The 16,412-nt window shown below is 43.0% G+C and overlaps 2 protein-coding genes across 2 annotated transcripts in view; one reads left to right on the forward strand and one right to left on the reverse strand.

The window, feature by feature from the left end:
* Window positions 1-7,225, reverse strand: part of LOC124016411 (syntaxin-8-like) — a 53,174-nt gene extending 45,949 nt beyond the window's left edge. The window contains exons 1-4 of the mRNA XM_046331970.1: window positions 7,094-7,225; window positions 6,352-6,451; window positions 4,581-4,675; window positions 4,129-4,239 (exon numbers count right to left, since the gene is read on the reverse strand). Coding sequence (XP_046187926.1) covers window positions 4,129-4,239; window positions 4,581-4,675; window positions 6,352-6,451; window positions 7,094-7,110 — 323 coding nt within the window. The 5' untranslated portion in view covers window positions 7,111-7,225. The remainder of the gene's footprint in view (window positions 1-4,128; window positions 4,240-4,580; window positions 4,676-6,351; window positions 6,452-7,093) is intronic.
* Window positions 7,226-11,523: 4,298 nt separating this feature from the next.
* Window positions 11,524-16,323, forward strand: LOC124016299 (TBC1 domain family member 24-like). The gene is made up of 8 exons (XM_046331845.1): window positions 11,524-12,044; window positions 12,287-12,662; window positions 12,820-13,476; window positions 13,807-13,962; window positions 14,712-14,775; window positions 14,870-14,968; window positions 15,178-15,499; window positions 15,836-16,323. The coding sequence occupies exons 1-8, from the start codon at window positions 11,615-11,617 to the stop codon at window positions 16,012-16,014; spliced, it is 2,283 nt and encodes a 760-aa protein (XP_046187801.1). The 5' UTR covers window positions 11,524-11,614; the 3' UTR covers window positions 16,015-16,323.
* Window positions 16,324-16,412: the final 89 nt, after the last annotated feature.

A 16,412-nucleotide genomic window follows, 5' to 3' on the forward strand; every position in this document is an offset into this window, starting at 1 on the left:
CTTTCCGGGGGCGAGTGTGAAATTTGAAGCACCCCAACTCCCTCTCTTTACTCCTTGGCCCAGCTTACTTAGCAGCGGCGGCCGGGGCGAGACAAGGAGGCCGGCAGCCAGCGCTAAGCTAATCTTTCTGACATGTTTGGTAACTATCCTACCGCGTGGCCGATCTCCACTTCCTCCCGACTGTGTGAAGATTAAAGCTTATCCAATTAACCGCCCACTGGGGCCCGCCAACTTAATCAGGCATCTCTGGGCAGCCCGCATCACACTCTACTGCCGCCGAGGACCCGATAGACAGACAGGCCTCTGAGGCTCTAACTCGGACAGGGCCGATTTAACTAATTTCGACTTGTTGCAGGAGTGATCAAATATAAAGTCTCTTCATGTAGACTTGTGGTGTCTCTCTTGTTGTGATGTGTGTTATGTCCTACTTATTTTTACTAATTTTATCCCAGCCCCCGTCCCCTTCAGGAGGCCTGTTCCCTTTTGGTAGGCCGACATTGTAAATAAGAATTTGTTCTAAACTGACTTGTCTAGTTAAATAAAGGTTAAAAACGTGAAATATAAGGAGAGATTGATGAAGGGAAAAGGAGCGGTAAAGGGGCTGGGGGGTGTTCCAAAGGGGTCAGGGGTGCAGTGATCCTTCAAAATGGAGGTGCCGTGTCCCTTCTTTGCTTGATTAGAGGCTAATCTCTCTCTCTAATGTATTGTTTCACACATAAAATAAGCCCCCTTATCCCGGACCAACCCCTCTCCTCAAAAAAAATCCAACAGCTTAGGTTATCCAAGCGAGGCTAATACCCACCCACCCAAAAGACCACACACCAAGTGCCAGGCCTACCTACCCACTACCCACCCCCTCTCAAATCATCCACCCACCCCACAGCATCAAAGTACAGAATACACTGTACATCAAAACACAGTACCAGTCAAAAGTTTAGACACACCTACTCATTCAAGGGTTTCTTTATTTTTACTATTTTCTACATTGTAGAATAACAGTGAAAGACGTCAAAACTATGAAATAACACATACGGAATCATGTAGTAACCCAAAAAGTGTTACAAATCAAAACATATTTTATATTTGCCATTTGCCTTGATGACAGCTTTACACACTCTTGGCATCCTCTCAACCAGCTTCACCTGGAATGCTTTTCCAACAGTCTTAAAGGAGTTCCCACATATGCTGAGCACTTGTTGTCTGCTTTTCCTTCACTCTGCAGTCCAACTCATCCCAAACCATCTCAATCGGGTTGAGATTGGGTGATTGTAGAGGCCAGGTCTGATGCAGCACTCCATCACTCTCCTTCATGGTCAAATAGCCCTTACACAGTCTGGAGGTGTTTTGGGTCAATGTCCTGTTGAAAAACAAATGATAGTCCCACTAAGCGCAAACCAGATGGGATGGCGTATCGCTGCAGAATGTTGTGGTAGACATGCTGGTTAAGTATGCCTTGAATTCTAAATAAATCACAGAGAGCGTCACCAGCAAAGCACCCCCACACCATCACACGTCCTCCTCCATGCTTCACGGTGGGAACCACACATGCGGAGATCCTTCGTTCACCTACTCTGCGTCTCAGAAAGACACTGTGGTTGGAACCACAAATATAAAATTTGGACTCATCAGACCAAAGGACAGATTTCCACCGGTCTAATGTCCATTGCTCGTGTTTCTTGGCCCAAGGAAGTCTCTTCTTTTTATTGGTGTCCTTTAGTAGTGGTTTCTTGCAGCAATTCGACCATGAAGGCCTGATTCACGCAGTCTCATGTGAACAGTTGATATTGAGATGTGACTGTTACTTGAACTATGTGAAGCATTTATTTGGGTTGCAATTTCTGAGGCTGGTAACTAATGAACTTGTCCTCTACTGCAGAGGTAACTGAGTCTTCCTTTCCTGTGACGGTCCTCATGAGAGAAAGTTTCATCATAGCACTTGATGGTTTTTGCAACTGCACTTGAAGAAACTTTAAAAGTTATTGAAGTTTTCCGGATTGACTGACCTTCATGTCTTAAAGTAAAGTCTGACTGTCGTTTCTTTTTTCTTATTTGAGCTGTTCTTGCCATAATATGGACTTGGTCTTTTACCAAATAGGGATATCTTCTGTATACCACCCCTACCTTGTCATAACACAACTGATTGGCTCAAAAGCATTAAGGAAAGAAAAGCATTCCAGGTGAAGCTGGTTGAGAGAATGCCAAGAGTGTGCAAAGCTCTCATTTTTTTGATTGAACCTTTATTTAGGCAAGTCAGTTAAGAACAAATTCTTATTTACAATGACAGCCTAGGAACAGTGGGTTAACTGCCTTGTTCAGGGGCAGAATTACAGATTTTTACCTTGTCAGCTCGGGGATTTGATCGAGCAACCTTTCGGTTACTGGCCCAACTCTCTAACCACTAGGCTACCTGCCGTCATCAAGGCAAAGGGTGGCTACTTTGAAGAAGAAAAAATATCAAGTATATTTAGATTTTTTTTTAAACACTTTTTGGGTTACTGCATGATTCCATATGTGTTATTTAATATTTTGTATGTCTTTCTCTATTATTCCACAATGTAAAAAATAGTAAAAATAAAGAAAAACCCTGGAATGAGTAGGTGTGTCCAAACGTTTGACTGGTACTGTATATTTTCCCGGGGAAACTTGAAACGGTAAGATCACAAGAGTAAGATCAACTGTGTAATTCATTAGTTGCCATTTGATTTAGTTATGGGCCACCAATGTTCGTAATTGGCTGTGGGATCTATAAAAAGATAAAAGCAAGTGTTCCCTTCCCTCCCCGCTTTCAGCCCCTAAGTGGATTAATCCACACAAGAAAGTACGTAAAACACGTATAAAGTCTCAGATCAGACTGATGAGAAAATAGTTAACGTTTCTAAAGTCTGCTCATTTGATCAATCGATGACTGATCCTGAGTTTTACCTCACTTTTACCACACACGGCCATTCCACTATTCCTTGAAGGCAAATTGAAAACCTCTGTATTATCCCTGTTGCGTGTGCGTTATTAAAAGAACACGATCCTGTCAAATGAATGGAGTTTGACCCTCATTTAATTTCATACAAAACATTCTCAAAACCTGACAGCGGAAGTCCATGCCGTTACCACTGAGTGAGCGTCATTCATTTCACCTCCTGGCTGTCCAAATATATGTCACCTGGGATGGAGCAGGTCAAGCCCGATGCTAAGTAATGACCATTTCCCAAAGTGTTTTCCTAAGCTCCTGTACAGAGCTGTCACTACAATTAAGAATAATATGAGAATACAGGATATAGCCGGTGGCGTCCAGTGCTTTGATTGGTCCACTGGCAGATGAGGATGACAGGATGAGGATATGAGCTCAGCGGAGAGTGATAAACTATAAACTCGAAAAGCTTGGGTTGCACATCCGACCCCTTTAATATTTTCACTGAGCCTCAGTGTACCAGTTTCGGGAAGTGCCAAGCGTGTGATCACCAGTGCAAGGCAAGCAAAGCCTCTTGATGAATGAGAAACTGAGCGGAGTAGAAGTCAACATCCCTGCACCGGGCCCCAATATGGCAGACTAGACTTCCAAAGGCGTCCAATGGGCTCAGGCAAAAGGTCGTACGGAAGCCTAAAGACTTCCTTTACACACAAAGTTAGTGGCCGTGGATCCGTTAGACCCTTTAGACACATCTGGGCTGAGACAAAGTCAAGACTGGGATTAATTGGCAGCACTAGCAGATAGAAAGAGATAGTTCTGCGCAGGCAGGACGGGCTTTGGTGCATCACCAATTGCCTATGACTGCTGTTCAGGTTCTGGTCTATTTACATTCACTTACAATGAGTGGCGTATGCTAAAAGGAGACTTAATGAGCTGTGTGTGTGTGTGTGTGTGTGTGTGTGTGTGTGTGTGTGTGTGTGTGTGTGTGTGTGTGTGTGTGTGTGTGTGTGTGTGTGTGTGTGTGTGTGTGTGTGTGTGTGTGTGTGTGTGTGTGTGTGTGTGTGTGTGTGTGTGTGTGTGTGTGTGTGTGTGTGTGTAAATGACTTATACTTAACGAGCTGTGTGTGTGTAAATGACTTATACTTAATGAACTGTAAGAGGGAGAAATACCTCGAGGGTGTGTAAATGACTTACACTTAATGAACTGTAAGAGGGAGAAATACCTCGAGGGCTCTGGCTGTGTAACGTCACCCTTGAACGTGGCATTTAGCTGCTTGTCCCTGGTGACCAGGTCGTCAACAAGGTTCTGTCTCCGATCGGCTTCCGACTGCATTCTGGAAGGGCGGTTGTATTAAGGTCGAGATTATGGTAAAAATAAATACATAATTTAGACCCCACAACATGATTAACAAGAAAATGGACTATTATTTTTACTAACATTCATCTATAAAGTAACAGACAATGCAAATCACAGATTTCCATTGCAGAGAGTGAAGGATTGAAGCAATTTATTACAAAACACTGCCCTCTACAGGACCTTTACATACAGGACCTTCACATACAACTACTATGCAGTGTCATGAATGTGAAACCAAACCGGTTTGGGGCACTGTGCTGCGTGTCATCAGTCACATGACCAGGAGGACCAGTGATCATGTGGTGAAAGGAAGGATACATGCGCCGGGAGGACGAGACTCGGAGCAAACTTTCTCTGAGCTGGTTGATGTTCTGTTTCAGCTTCTGTAGCGACGCTCGTAGTGTCATGTTCATCTGGACAGACAAATAAACACTTCTACAATCAATTCCGAAGCATGAAATACAGTAGCTACAGTGTCTTTAGAAAGTATTCACACTCCTTTACATTTTCCACATTTTGTTGTGTTACAGCCTGCATTTAAAATGGATTAAATTGAGATTGTGTGTCACTGATCTACACACAATATCCCATAATGTCAATGTGGAATTTTGTTTGTAGAAAATGTTCGCAATTAATACAAAATGAAAAGCTGAAATGTCTTTAGTCAACAAGTATTCAACCCCTTTGTTATAGCAAGCCTAAATATGTTCAGGAGTAGAAATGTGCTCAACAAATCGCAGAATAAGTTGCATGTACTATTTCACTGTTCAATAAAAGTGGTTAACATTATTATTTTTTTATAACTACCTCATCTCTGTACCCCACACATACAGATAATTGTAAGGTCCCTCAATCGAGTAGTGAATTTGAATCACAGATTCAACCACATAGACCAGGGGGGTTTCTCAATGCCTCGCAAAGAAGGGTACTGATTGGTAGATGTGTACAACTTTAAAAAGTAGATGCTGAATATCCCTTTGAGTGTGTTGAAGTGGTTAATTAGGCTTTGGATGGTGTATCAATACACGAGTCACTACAAAGACCCTGGTGTCCTTCCTAACTCAGTTGCCGGAGAGGAAGGAAAACATTCAGGGATTTCACCATGAGGCCAATGTTGATTTTAAAACAGTTAGAGTTTAATACGGTTGAGATATGAGAAAACTGAGGATGCATCAACATTGTAGTTACTCCACAATACTGACATAAATTAAAGAGTGAAAAAGGGAAGCCTGCAAAGAATAAGAATATTCCAAATAAGGCATCCTGTTTGCAACAAGGCACTTAATACTGCAAAAAAATGTGCCAAAGAAATTAACTTTTTGTCCTGAATAGAAAGCATTATGTTTGGGGAAAATCCAACACAACACATCACTGAGTACCACTCTTGGCTGCATCATGTTATGGGTATGCTTGTCATCGGCAGGGACTAAAGGATAAAAAGAAACGCAATACAGCTGTAATCACAGGCAAAATCCTATAGATAAACCTAGGTCAGTCTGCTTTCCACCAGACACTGGGAGATGAATTCACCTTTCAGCAGGACAATATCCTAAAACAAGGCCAAATATACACTGGAGTTGCTTACCAAGACCACATTGAATGCTCCTGGTTGGCCTAGTTACAGTTTTGAGATAAATCGTCTTGAAAATCTATGGCAAGACTTAAAAATGTCTGTCTAGCAATAATCAACATTCAACTTGACAGAGCTTGAAGAATTTTAAAAAGAATAATGGGCAAATATTGTACAGTCCAGGTGTGCAAAGATCTTAGAGACTTTTCCAAAAAGACTGCAAACGGTGCTTCTACAAAGTATTGAATCAGGGGTTTGAAAACATACGTAAATTATGTATTTCTGTATTTCCTTTAAAAAAAAGTGCCAACATTTCTAAAAACATGTTTTCACTGTCATTATGAGGTATTGTGTGTATGGTAGATGATTGAGGGAAAAAATATATTCAATACATTTTGAATTTGAACAAAATGTGGAATCAGTCAAGGGGTACGAATACTTCCTGAAGGCACTGCTATATACTTTTGAGGAAACAAATGTGTAGTTTAGCAGTTTGTCATCAAAGTTTCAAACGCTTACCTTTGCAGGATTCCCTCTTGTCCTCTGTTGTCTGTTTCTTTCATGAATGTTCTCTGCAATTTCTTGAACAAGGCGGCAAGTGGCATCATAATTCTGTAACCTACAAAACCAGGTTGTTATAAAATTATCGTGAGTATAGTTGTTTATTTGGTTAAAATATTTTGTGTATGAACCACTATAATAAAGCCAGTTCCAAAGAAGATGCTGCAAATCTTCAAGGTATAATAATAACAACAAACAAAACCATTGTAGACACATTTGGGCTGATTGAGTGTGGCCAGCTTTGTCTCAAGTTTAGACTAACTGTCATTCAGCACTGGAGCTGTGTCATTTGAGTTCTTGGTGGTACTCAATCTAAATCACAAGATCTTTCTGCTTGAGCTCATGCTTGAGATGTCATCATGTGACGACAATTTGTTCCTCATCATAGCTACCCGTATCGTTAAGATACATTAGCTAGCTAGCTACTTAAGTCATAACCCTGCATACAGTATATTGTTTTCAGCGAAAGTGCATTGTAATTAATTTCGTGTGAACTATCAATGGGAATAATAATATAACTTATCGAGTCAAGTCGTTGCTATCTATTTCTTTTTAAAAGTAGCTGTTTAAAGTGACACGAGTTACTGTTACTGAAGCTAACGTTAACTATCTAGCTAATAACACAAATATATAGGTTTGAAGACGTATTTCCAATGCCATCTTAAAAATACTCATAATTTCCACCTTAAAAGCTGCTTACCAGGGATCTTGAGACATGTTAACCACTTATAATTAATGAATGTGTCGATATTTACTCCATAAATTGTCTGATAAGCAGGGAGCACTTCCTGTTTGTGTGTGACGTCAGGATGGTGTCCTGTGAGCAACAAACTTTCAGCCGTGATTATTTTACTGCAATCCTTCTCAAATAGTGGGGCGATGCCAGGGGGGGCGCGTGAGACCCCGGGGAACATGCTTTTTTTTTGCCGCAGGGAGTAGTTTTTTTTGTTGCACCGAACAAGATCACACAGCACAGAGCAGGAGATATGAAGTGCAGATAACAAACCCTTTTGAGACACCATGGAAAAATATTTAACAGGGATGAAAAGAAAGGTGGAGAGAGACAGAGATAATGAGACAAACGTAAGTCTCCCGAAAGCTAAGAAGAGGAAATACACTGCTCAAAAAAATAAAGGGAACACTAAAATAACACATCCTAGATATGAATGAATGAATTATTCTTGTTAAATACTTTTTCTTTACATAGTTGAATGTGCTGACAACAAAATCACACAAAAATGATCAATGGAAATCAAATTTATCAACCCATGGAGGTCTGGATTTGGAGTCACACTCAAAATTAAAGTGGAAAACCACACTACAGGCAGATCCAACTTTAATGTAATGTCCTTAAAACAAGTCAAAATTAGGCTGAGTAGTGTGTGTGGCCTCCACGTGCCTGTATGACCTCCCTACAACGCCTGGGCATGCTCCTGATGAGGTGGCTGATGGTCTCCTGAGGGATCTCCTCCCAGACCTGGACTAAAGCATCCGCCAACTCCTGGACAGTTGTTGGTGGATGGAGGGATACATGATGTCCCAGATGTGCTCAATTGGATTCAGGTCTGAGGAACGGGCGGGCCAGTCAATAGCATCAATGCCTTCCTCTTGCAGGAACTGCTGACACACTCCAGCCACATGAGGTCTAGCATTGTCTCGCATTAGGAGGAACCCAGGGCCAAACGCACCAGCATATGGTCTCACAAGGGGTCTGAGGATCTCATCTCAGTACCTAATGGCAGTCAGGCTACCTCTGGCGAGCACATGGAGAGCTGTACGGCCCCCCCAAAGAAATGCCACCCCACACCATGACTGACCCACCGCCAAACCGGTCATGCTGGAGGATGTTGCAGGCAGCAGAACGTTCTCCACTGCGTCTCCAGACTATCACGTCTGTCACATGTGCTCAGTGTGAACCTGCTTTCATCTGTGAAGAGCACAGGGCGCCAGTGGCGAATTTGCCAATCTTGGTATTCTCTGGCAAATGAAAAACGTCCTGCACAGTGTTGGGCTGTAAGCCCAACCCCCACCTGTGGACGTCGGGCCCTCATACCATCCTCATGGAGTCTGTTTCTGACCGTTTGAGCAGATACATGCACGTTTGTGGCCTGCTGGAGGTCATTTTGCAGGGCTCTGGCAGTGCTCCTCCTGCTCCTCCTTGCACAAAGGCGGAGGTAGCAGTCCTGCTGCTGGGTTGTTGCCCTCCTACTGCCTCCTCCACTTCTCCTGATGTACTGGCCTGTCTCCTGGTAGCGCCTCCATGCTCTGGACACTACGCTGACAGACACAGAAAACTTTCTTGCCACAGCTTGCATTGATGTGCCATCCTGGATGAGCTGCACTACCTGAGCCACTTGTGTGGGTTGTAGACTCCGTCTCATGCTACCACTAAAGTGAAAGCACCGCAAGCATTCAAAAGTGACCAAAACATCAGCCAGGAAGCATAGGAACTGAGAAGTGGTCTGTGGTCCCCACCTGCAGAACCACTCCTTTATTGGGGGTGTCTTGCTAATTCTCTATAATTTCCACCTGTTGTCTATTCCATTTGCACAACAGCATGTGAAATTTATTGTCAATCAGTGTTGCTTCCTAAGTGGACAATTTGGTTTCACAGAAGTGTGATTGACTTGGAGTTACATTGTGTTGTTTAAGTGTTCCCTTTATTTTTTTGAGCAGTGTATGACGAAGCGTATGTAGCGCTTGGCTTCACTGTGACTACGGTGGGGGACGAGGAAAGATCGGACAGCATCAAGCCAAATAAATTAAGGCGTCACTTAAAGACATTACACCTCAATCACGCTGATAAGCCGCTTGAGTTTTTTCAGCGAAAACGTGCCAAATATTGCCAACAATCGTCCCGCTTTGTGAATGCTACTTCAGTAAACCAGCGAGCACTGTTAGCATCATGTAAGGTGGCGTACCAAATTGCTCAGTGAAACAACCCCACTCCATAGCAGAGGAGCTGATACTGCCTGCAGCATTAGACATGGTCTCTGTCATGCTGGATGACTCAAGTGCTGCAAAAATAAAAGTACTTCCCTGAAAACAGTTCCCAATATGACTGGGTGAGAGATCCTTTCAATGCACCAACTCCAACTAGTTTCAGCTCTGCAGAAGAGGACCAGTTCATTGATATGACGTCTGACTCCACATTGAGACTGAGGTTCACATCACAGACAGTGAGTGAATTCTGGCTGAGTGTAGAGAGGCAGTATCCACTCTTAGGGCAGAGGGCCATGGGCATTCTTCTTCCTTTTGCAACATCTTATCTTTGTGAGACTGGCTTCTCTGCTGTTGCTGCACTGAAGACCAAGTACAGGTCCCAGCTAAACATTAAGCAGGAGCTGAGAGTTGCAGTATCATGCTTCAAACCCCTCTTCAAAAAGCTGTGCTCTGCAAAACGTGCTCATTGTAGCCATTAATCCTGACTTCCTCATTTGGATTTTTTTTATTTAAATCAGCACAAATTGTTTTATTCATTTTTGTTTTATAGGTCAAAGTGTTTCATATATTGTGCTCCTGCGTTAATGTTGCTGATCAATTAGAATGTATTATTTATTGATTATATTTCATTTTATTTTTCAGTATCAAATACAATGGATACAATGTTATGCAGAGGTGTACTTATAACAATTTTATAGACAAATTATACTATTTACAGTCGCGGGGGAGAGTTGGGGGGTGCGAAATGTTTACTTCTTCCTATGGGGGGGGGGCTTAACAAAAACAAATTGAGAAGCACTGGTTTACTGTAACCTCGATGTTGCTTTGATGAGAAGCTGATCAAATGAATCCAAATGAAATTGGAATGTTGCTCTCTGACAGAGCTGCTGGTGTCCCCAAAGTTCCACACCAGACTCACTGTAGCCTGCAAACCAAATGTTCATTCACAGTTTACAAATCTTCCATCCAGTCTCTGTCACTGTGTTGATGTGTAACTACCCTCATCCATTCATAAAATAAATAAATAAAAAAGACAATGTCCAAATCATTTATAATAAATATTATGACTTCACTCGTTTCTATTTATTTATAGAGCTGTGGCTGTGTGGCCTTGGCGACAGCCAGCAATGTAATTCTTTTTGTTTTGGTGGAATAAAGGTCAATAAAGGTCGACATAACCACTACTCATGTTTTGTTGTTTTTGAAATCTGGAAAATGTCAACATTACCTCACGTTGCCCCCTGTTTGTCTAGTGATATGGAAGTCCTTATTGTAACATTATGTGAGGATTATGACCACTACTAGTATGAACATACTGTAGGCTACTACTCCTTCAGTCATCAAGATAGGCACGGAGTTTGTTTCTCCTCAACATGTAAGCCCCCATTTAAATGGATCTATTTACAGAGGTTTCTTTGTTTTACAGCAAAACAATGTGTGTTTTGATCAAAACAATATCTGTTGTGTGAAATGATGACCTTTGCTAATTCTAGGAATAGAGGAGCTCATTTGGCACGCCCATGTTTTCCTATAAAACAGTTTCATAGAGCTACTGTATGTTCCTCCAGGAAAAGGGAAGGGAAAATGCATTCAACTGAGATGGGGCTTCCGCATTTAACCCAACCCCTCTGAAAAGAGTTAGAAAGTCAAATAATCTTTCATGTTTTTAGTAAATGCTGCCATAAACATGTAAATTAACAAGAAAAGATCAACCCAGGCAAACCCAGATACCAGATACAATACCAGATAAACCATAGGAAGATACCCTGGTTAAAAGTAGGATACATGCTATGTGAGAACACTCAAGTCTGTATCGTCATGATTTTCATACATATTTTGATATGTGTGTATGAAAATAATAGCATAGCCATTCACTGCCCATATATGGCAATGGAGACTGTCCTTTACACAGTAGCCTATTATCAAATGAAACAATAATCTGGCACTTCAGTGATGTTTTGATTTCATTGCCGTAGTTCATTCGTTGCTGTCCGCTGGTGTTGGAAGTCGAAGAAAGGAGGCATTCCTTGTCGCCACAGTAATGGAACTTAAGTCAGAGGAATTTTCCACTCAGAATACACAAATACACTGTAAACAAACCCATGTCACGTTCTGTGCTGGTCACCTGACCAACTGACAACTGTGTATGAAACCTACATCCAACAAGGCACTCAGATGAAAAACATGACAAGGGAAGTATACAGCCACTGGAGACTTTCTTGTCATTGATATAGAGGAGAACCAGACATTTGCAGAGGAGAATACTGTACCAGGCAGCATGATCCATGTTTCAAGAACGCCCAAGTTCTCCACTTGTGGGACTATAAGTTTAGACCCGTCTCCTATGGAAACAACCGCTGACCAGGACCAGATCTTGAGCTCAGCAGCCAGACACAGAAGACCCAGGTCCCATTCCTATTACAGCCCAGAGGACGCCAAAAAGTATGGCGTCGAGACGACGACAGATGAGAACGTTGTCAGGCCACGCTCCAGGTCATTCTATAGTTACGAGACGTCTGAGCTCTACAGAGAGGGGAACTTTACCAGGTCCAACGCCATGAGGCCGAGATCCAACTCCCTGGAGAAGAGTGTGGACGGGAAGAAGGAGAAGAGTAGTGCGGACGGGCATCAGGGGATCCTACCTCGGCTCAACTCCAAGAGATCCAAGTCCAACACCAACAAACACTTGCCATGCAGAGATCTCAATGGTATGCAAATTACAGGATGTTTAAAAGTGTCCAATGTATGTTTATTTGACAAATTATGTTTAAAAAATATGTATTTTGCCATATGCCAGGTGTTATATGAAGAACAGAGGGGGAGAAATGCAGAATATGCACAAACACAGTGTTCTTAATCCAAAACAGGAATGTTACTATGGATGAACACAGATTTATAATATTTTCTGAAAGAATCAATTTATTAATTTCTTCCTTCCTCTCTCCAATAGGCCGAAGAGGCAGTCTAAACGGTGTCCCCATGATGACCATCTCTGAATCAGAGAACTGGGAGATCAGCTCCTGCTCTGGCATGAAGTATGGCCAGTTTGTGGACTGGGAGAAGATCGACCCTGAAGCTTCAGAGCGCTACCAGAGGATCCTGAATTCGGATCACCAGGAGCTGAAGACCATGGGTCGATCAGGGTTCTGGGTCATGCCCCATACACTAAGGGCCAAGGCCTATTATCATATAATTCATGGTATCAACTGCAGGTCCATCAAACTGGATCGAGATCATTACCAGGATGTGGCCAAGAAGCTCTTCGGAGAGCAGAAGATGAGCACACACCCGTTCCCTGAGTACATGGATGATGGCGTGATCCCTAGGTACTGGCTATGAAGCTATCAGAGAAAAACGGTCCAGATGATCAAATCATTTTTGTCATTAAACTTTGATAGGAAAATTGGAAGTTTATCATGCTTTTTTCCAATATTGCATGTACATCATGTTATGCTCATGTTATGTTCTTCTTCCCACCCCCAGGTACTGCCTCAACAAAGCTGGTCTCAATTCTGTAAAAAAGGTCCTCCTCTGCATTGGCAAGCACCTCCCGGACATCAACTTCTGCCCAATCCTCCCAGCCTTGGTGGCTCTCCTCCTGCATTTCAGCGAAGACGAAGCAGAGTGCTTCCACAGCGTCTGCCGCCTTATCGCCTACAATGACCCCAACAAGCGCTACATCGATCAGACATTCCTCACCTACCGGGCCTCCTGCATGACCTTCGGCGACCTGGCCAACAAGTACTGCCGCGGTATCCGCAAGCTCATCGCCAGCTCCCACCAGAACCTCTTTGAGTTCTACTCCGATTGGATCATGTGGATATTTGCCGACCTCCCCTTCACATACGCTATGAGGGTCCTGGATGTCTATCTTCTGGAGGGTTACAAGGTTCTCTACAGGGTGGCTCTGGCTCTTCTCAGCTTGTACAAGGTCTCGGTTTCGTCTCGTGTCGCCGACGTGGAGGACTTCAGGCGAGACATGAAGAGCTTTGTGGAGAACGTGGTGCGTCACTGCACGGTGGAGAAGCTGCTGGAGAGGGCCTTCAGTATCCAACTGGCCACGCGGAGGGAGCTCAACCTACTGTTCAACGCTAACAAGGACTCGCTCATGCAGAAGGGCATCAGTATCCACCAGAAAAGGTGAGGCTGTTGGTCAAGGGAGTTCTTCCAGACACTCTTGTTGAACATCTACTTGGTTCACTCTCTGTTAATGGAAAACAAAAGATAGCAAGCCATCACCAAGTCAGCCCTACTCCTCATAGGGTTATTATGACAGATTACTTCCAGCTCAGTTTGCTATAGAGATGCTACAGTCGTTCTACTAAACCATTCCTCGATACGGTATCCTTTTGATCTAGAAACACTTTACAGCTCTTTACTTTCTGAGTTCCTTTACATTAATCTGTAATCTGAAGATACGCTTCAAAATAAATATTTACATTCTCAAATTGTTTCTGTTCCTCCATAAAGGCAGTCATGCCAGGTAGTGGATTTTGACAGCTTCAGCTCCAGCGTTGTTACGGGGACAGAGATGAGGATTGTCTGGGCCTGGATCCCTGAACGCTTTGCCCTCTTCAATCCCAAAAAGCTGTTCAGCACCAACGAACATGGCCGAAGCCTGGCCTCGTAAGTGACTTTTATTCACTGTTTTACCTTAGTAGTGGACCAAGTAGTGAAGACATGTACATTCAACAGCCCAGAGCTGTATAAACTCACCTTATGGTTCAGTGACATAATAGTGAAATGCTGTGTTGTTAGTATCAACAACATTATTGCCTTAAGGTGAATGACCAAGTGTCCTCCAGTTTGTTGGCTGGAACAGTTAACGTGGCATCGGTTAACAACAGTTATTCATGTCTTTAGAAGTGTTCTGTTGGTCTGTTAGGAGAAAATGTTGAAGGTAATATTAATCATCACTTGCAAATCCGTTTAGAAATGCTCTGAATACCAATGTCACAATTACTGTCTGTTGTCTTGTCCTAGAGCTAGTCAAAACGTTGAGGCGCCAATAGTTATTTTTCTACTCTATGAGGAATCTCTATGCATGTTGACTCTGATGTCCTTCAAAGAGTTTGATTGGGATTCTCTGACTTTCCCTTGTCACTGCGCTGACACGTACCTGCCTCAGCAGACATGCTTTTGAATTGGTTCTAGCCATACACAGGGTGGTCGTGACAGGATGTGATGACCCCAATTAAAAGTCTGACCCTGACCAGGACGTGACCCATCCAGTGAACTTTGAACTTTCACCCCCATAAAGACATTCCAAGGGGCTGGGATTGTTGAATAACCGTTGTCTAAAAACATGACAAGTTGCATTGCCATTGTTCACTGTGAGTGCTTAAAGTAGTTAAAGTTTTTTTTCTCATTTGAAGATTTTATTCCCGTGTTGAGGGGCATGAGCCAGCGATCTTGCTTCTGAAAACTGTGGATGAAGAGGTGAGTTTACAGTAGCAGACAACCTTTTTTTTGTCTATTTTTTGACACTTAACTTGATTCTATGCAGACGTCTTACCCCTGTGTCACTCCACAGGTCTGTGGTGCCTTCCTGTCGACAGATTTGATTGAGCGGAAAAAGTATGATTCAGAAGAACCTGCGTATTTTGGGACTGGGGAGAGCTTTGTTTTCACGGTGAGAGAAATTACGATCTACAGATCTGAAATAGCTGATTTTGCAAATGTTTTTTCCTTTGATTCTGAACAATTGTGTTAGGGTAGAAAATACTGGTTGAAATCTTTACGGATCATGCCGTAGAAGAACACAGGCTCCATTCCTTTCCCATGTCAATCAGTCAATTCGGGAACTTAATTGTTCATTTTCTTAATTCGTTGTTCTTTCAGCTTCGTCCAGGCATGGAGCGCTACCAACGGGCTGTGGTTAACATTACGGCCAAGAGACAACCTTCTCCAGACCTTCAAGCTGCTCAGGTCTGTGTATACACTTCCTCTGGTAAAGAGGACTCCTCCTCTACCCCACTCTCCACCACCTCTACTACCAACCACACCACCCTGACCTGTCCAGCCGGGACCCTCCAGGACCCCAGCTACCTGACCATTCCCTTCACCTCCTCCTCCCCCGGACCTCTCTCCCCCTCACCCAAGAGGGCCAAGGAACAAGGGGCCTTCATGTTCATCGCCGGAGACCACGAGAGGCTAGTCATTGGTAAGCTGCTCATATGTATGCTGAAGTGTTTGCTGTTCAGAGTCGTTGGTCGAGTGTCACAAAGAGTATATCAACAACCTTCTGAAACCCGGATAGGCCTGATGGTCTCAGGAGCATTCTTGCCACGTACAAGAGTTTTTGCAGTGACTTTGGCGATGGTGGTAGGAAACAGCTTAGGGTTTCTCACATGGCCTATTCTTTGCATCCACCCTTTGTATTCTTTGTGTTGATGTCAACATTACTGAGAAGTGCAGCGGCTTGAAGTGGGCTGCTGTTATTACTGTAAATTCAATGCTGACATCTTTTACAGTGAGTGCGATGTGTTTGTCTCGCCAGGTGGCGATGGGGGTCACGCTCTCTGCCTCCAGGCTGATCTGGAAGGGGGCTACACGGAGCAATGTGACACCTTCGAGAGCGCCGCTCTCTGCAAGAGACACTTCAAGATCCGGTCATTGGAAGTGTGGGGAATTCAGAACTCCACCTCGTTCTCACACTACTTCTCTTACTGTCATTAAAAGAGGAAGCTGACATGTGTTTCCACCTCTTATATAAACTGGTTTCTCCTAATTCTGTTGTCCATTTGATTAGACTATATTTTTCTTAAGGTTTATAATGAAATATTTTCTGTTCACACAATTCAAAGTAGTTATGTGTGCGGATGACAATGGGCTAAACTAAATAGGGTTTTTACAGTGCTTTCGGAATGTATTCACACCCCTTGACTTTTTCCATATTTTGTTACATTACAGCCTTATTCTAAAATGTATTAAATATGTTTTTCCCCTCATCAATTAACACATAATAACCCATAATGACAAAGCAAAAACAGGTTTTTAGACATTTCTGCAAGTTTATTCAAAATAAAAAACTGAAATATCACATTTACATAAGTATTCAGACCCTTTACTCAGTA

This window comes from Oncorhynchus gorbuscha, linkage group LG26 (genome assembly GCF_021184085.1).
Source record: "Oncorhynchus gorbuscha isolate QuinsamMale2020 ecotype Even-year linkage group LG26, OgorEven_v1.0, whole genome shotgun sequence".
Taxonomy (NCBI): Eukaryota; Metazoa; Chordata; class Actinopteri; order Salmoniformes; family Salmonidae; genus Oncorhynchus; species Oncorhynchus gorbuscha.

Coding starts and splice junctions, on each gene's coding strand:
- LOC124016299 (XM_046331845.1), top strand. CDS start 11,615: ATGATCCATGTTTCAAGAACGCCCAAGTTCTCCACTTGTGGGACTATA. Junction 12,663..12,819: donor GATGATGGCGTGATCCCTAG/GTACTGGCTATG, acceptor TCCCACCCCCAG/GTACTGCCTCAACAAAGCTG. Junction 14,776..14,869: donor TGAAAACTGTGGATGAAGAG/GTGAGTTTACAG, acceptor GTCACTCCACAG/GTCTGTGGTGCCTTCCTGTC.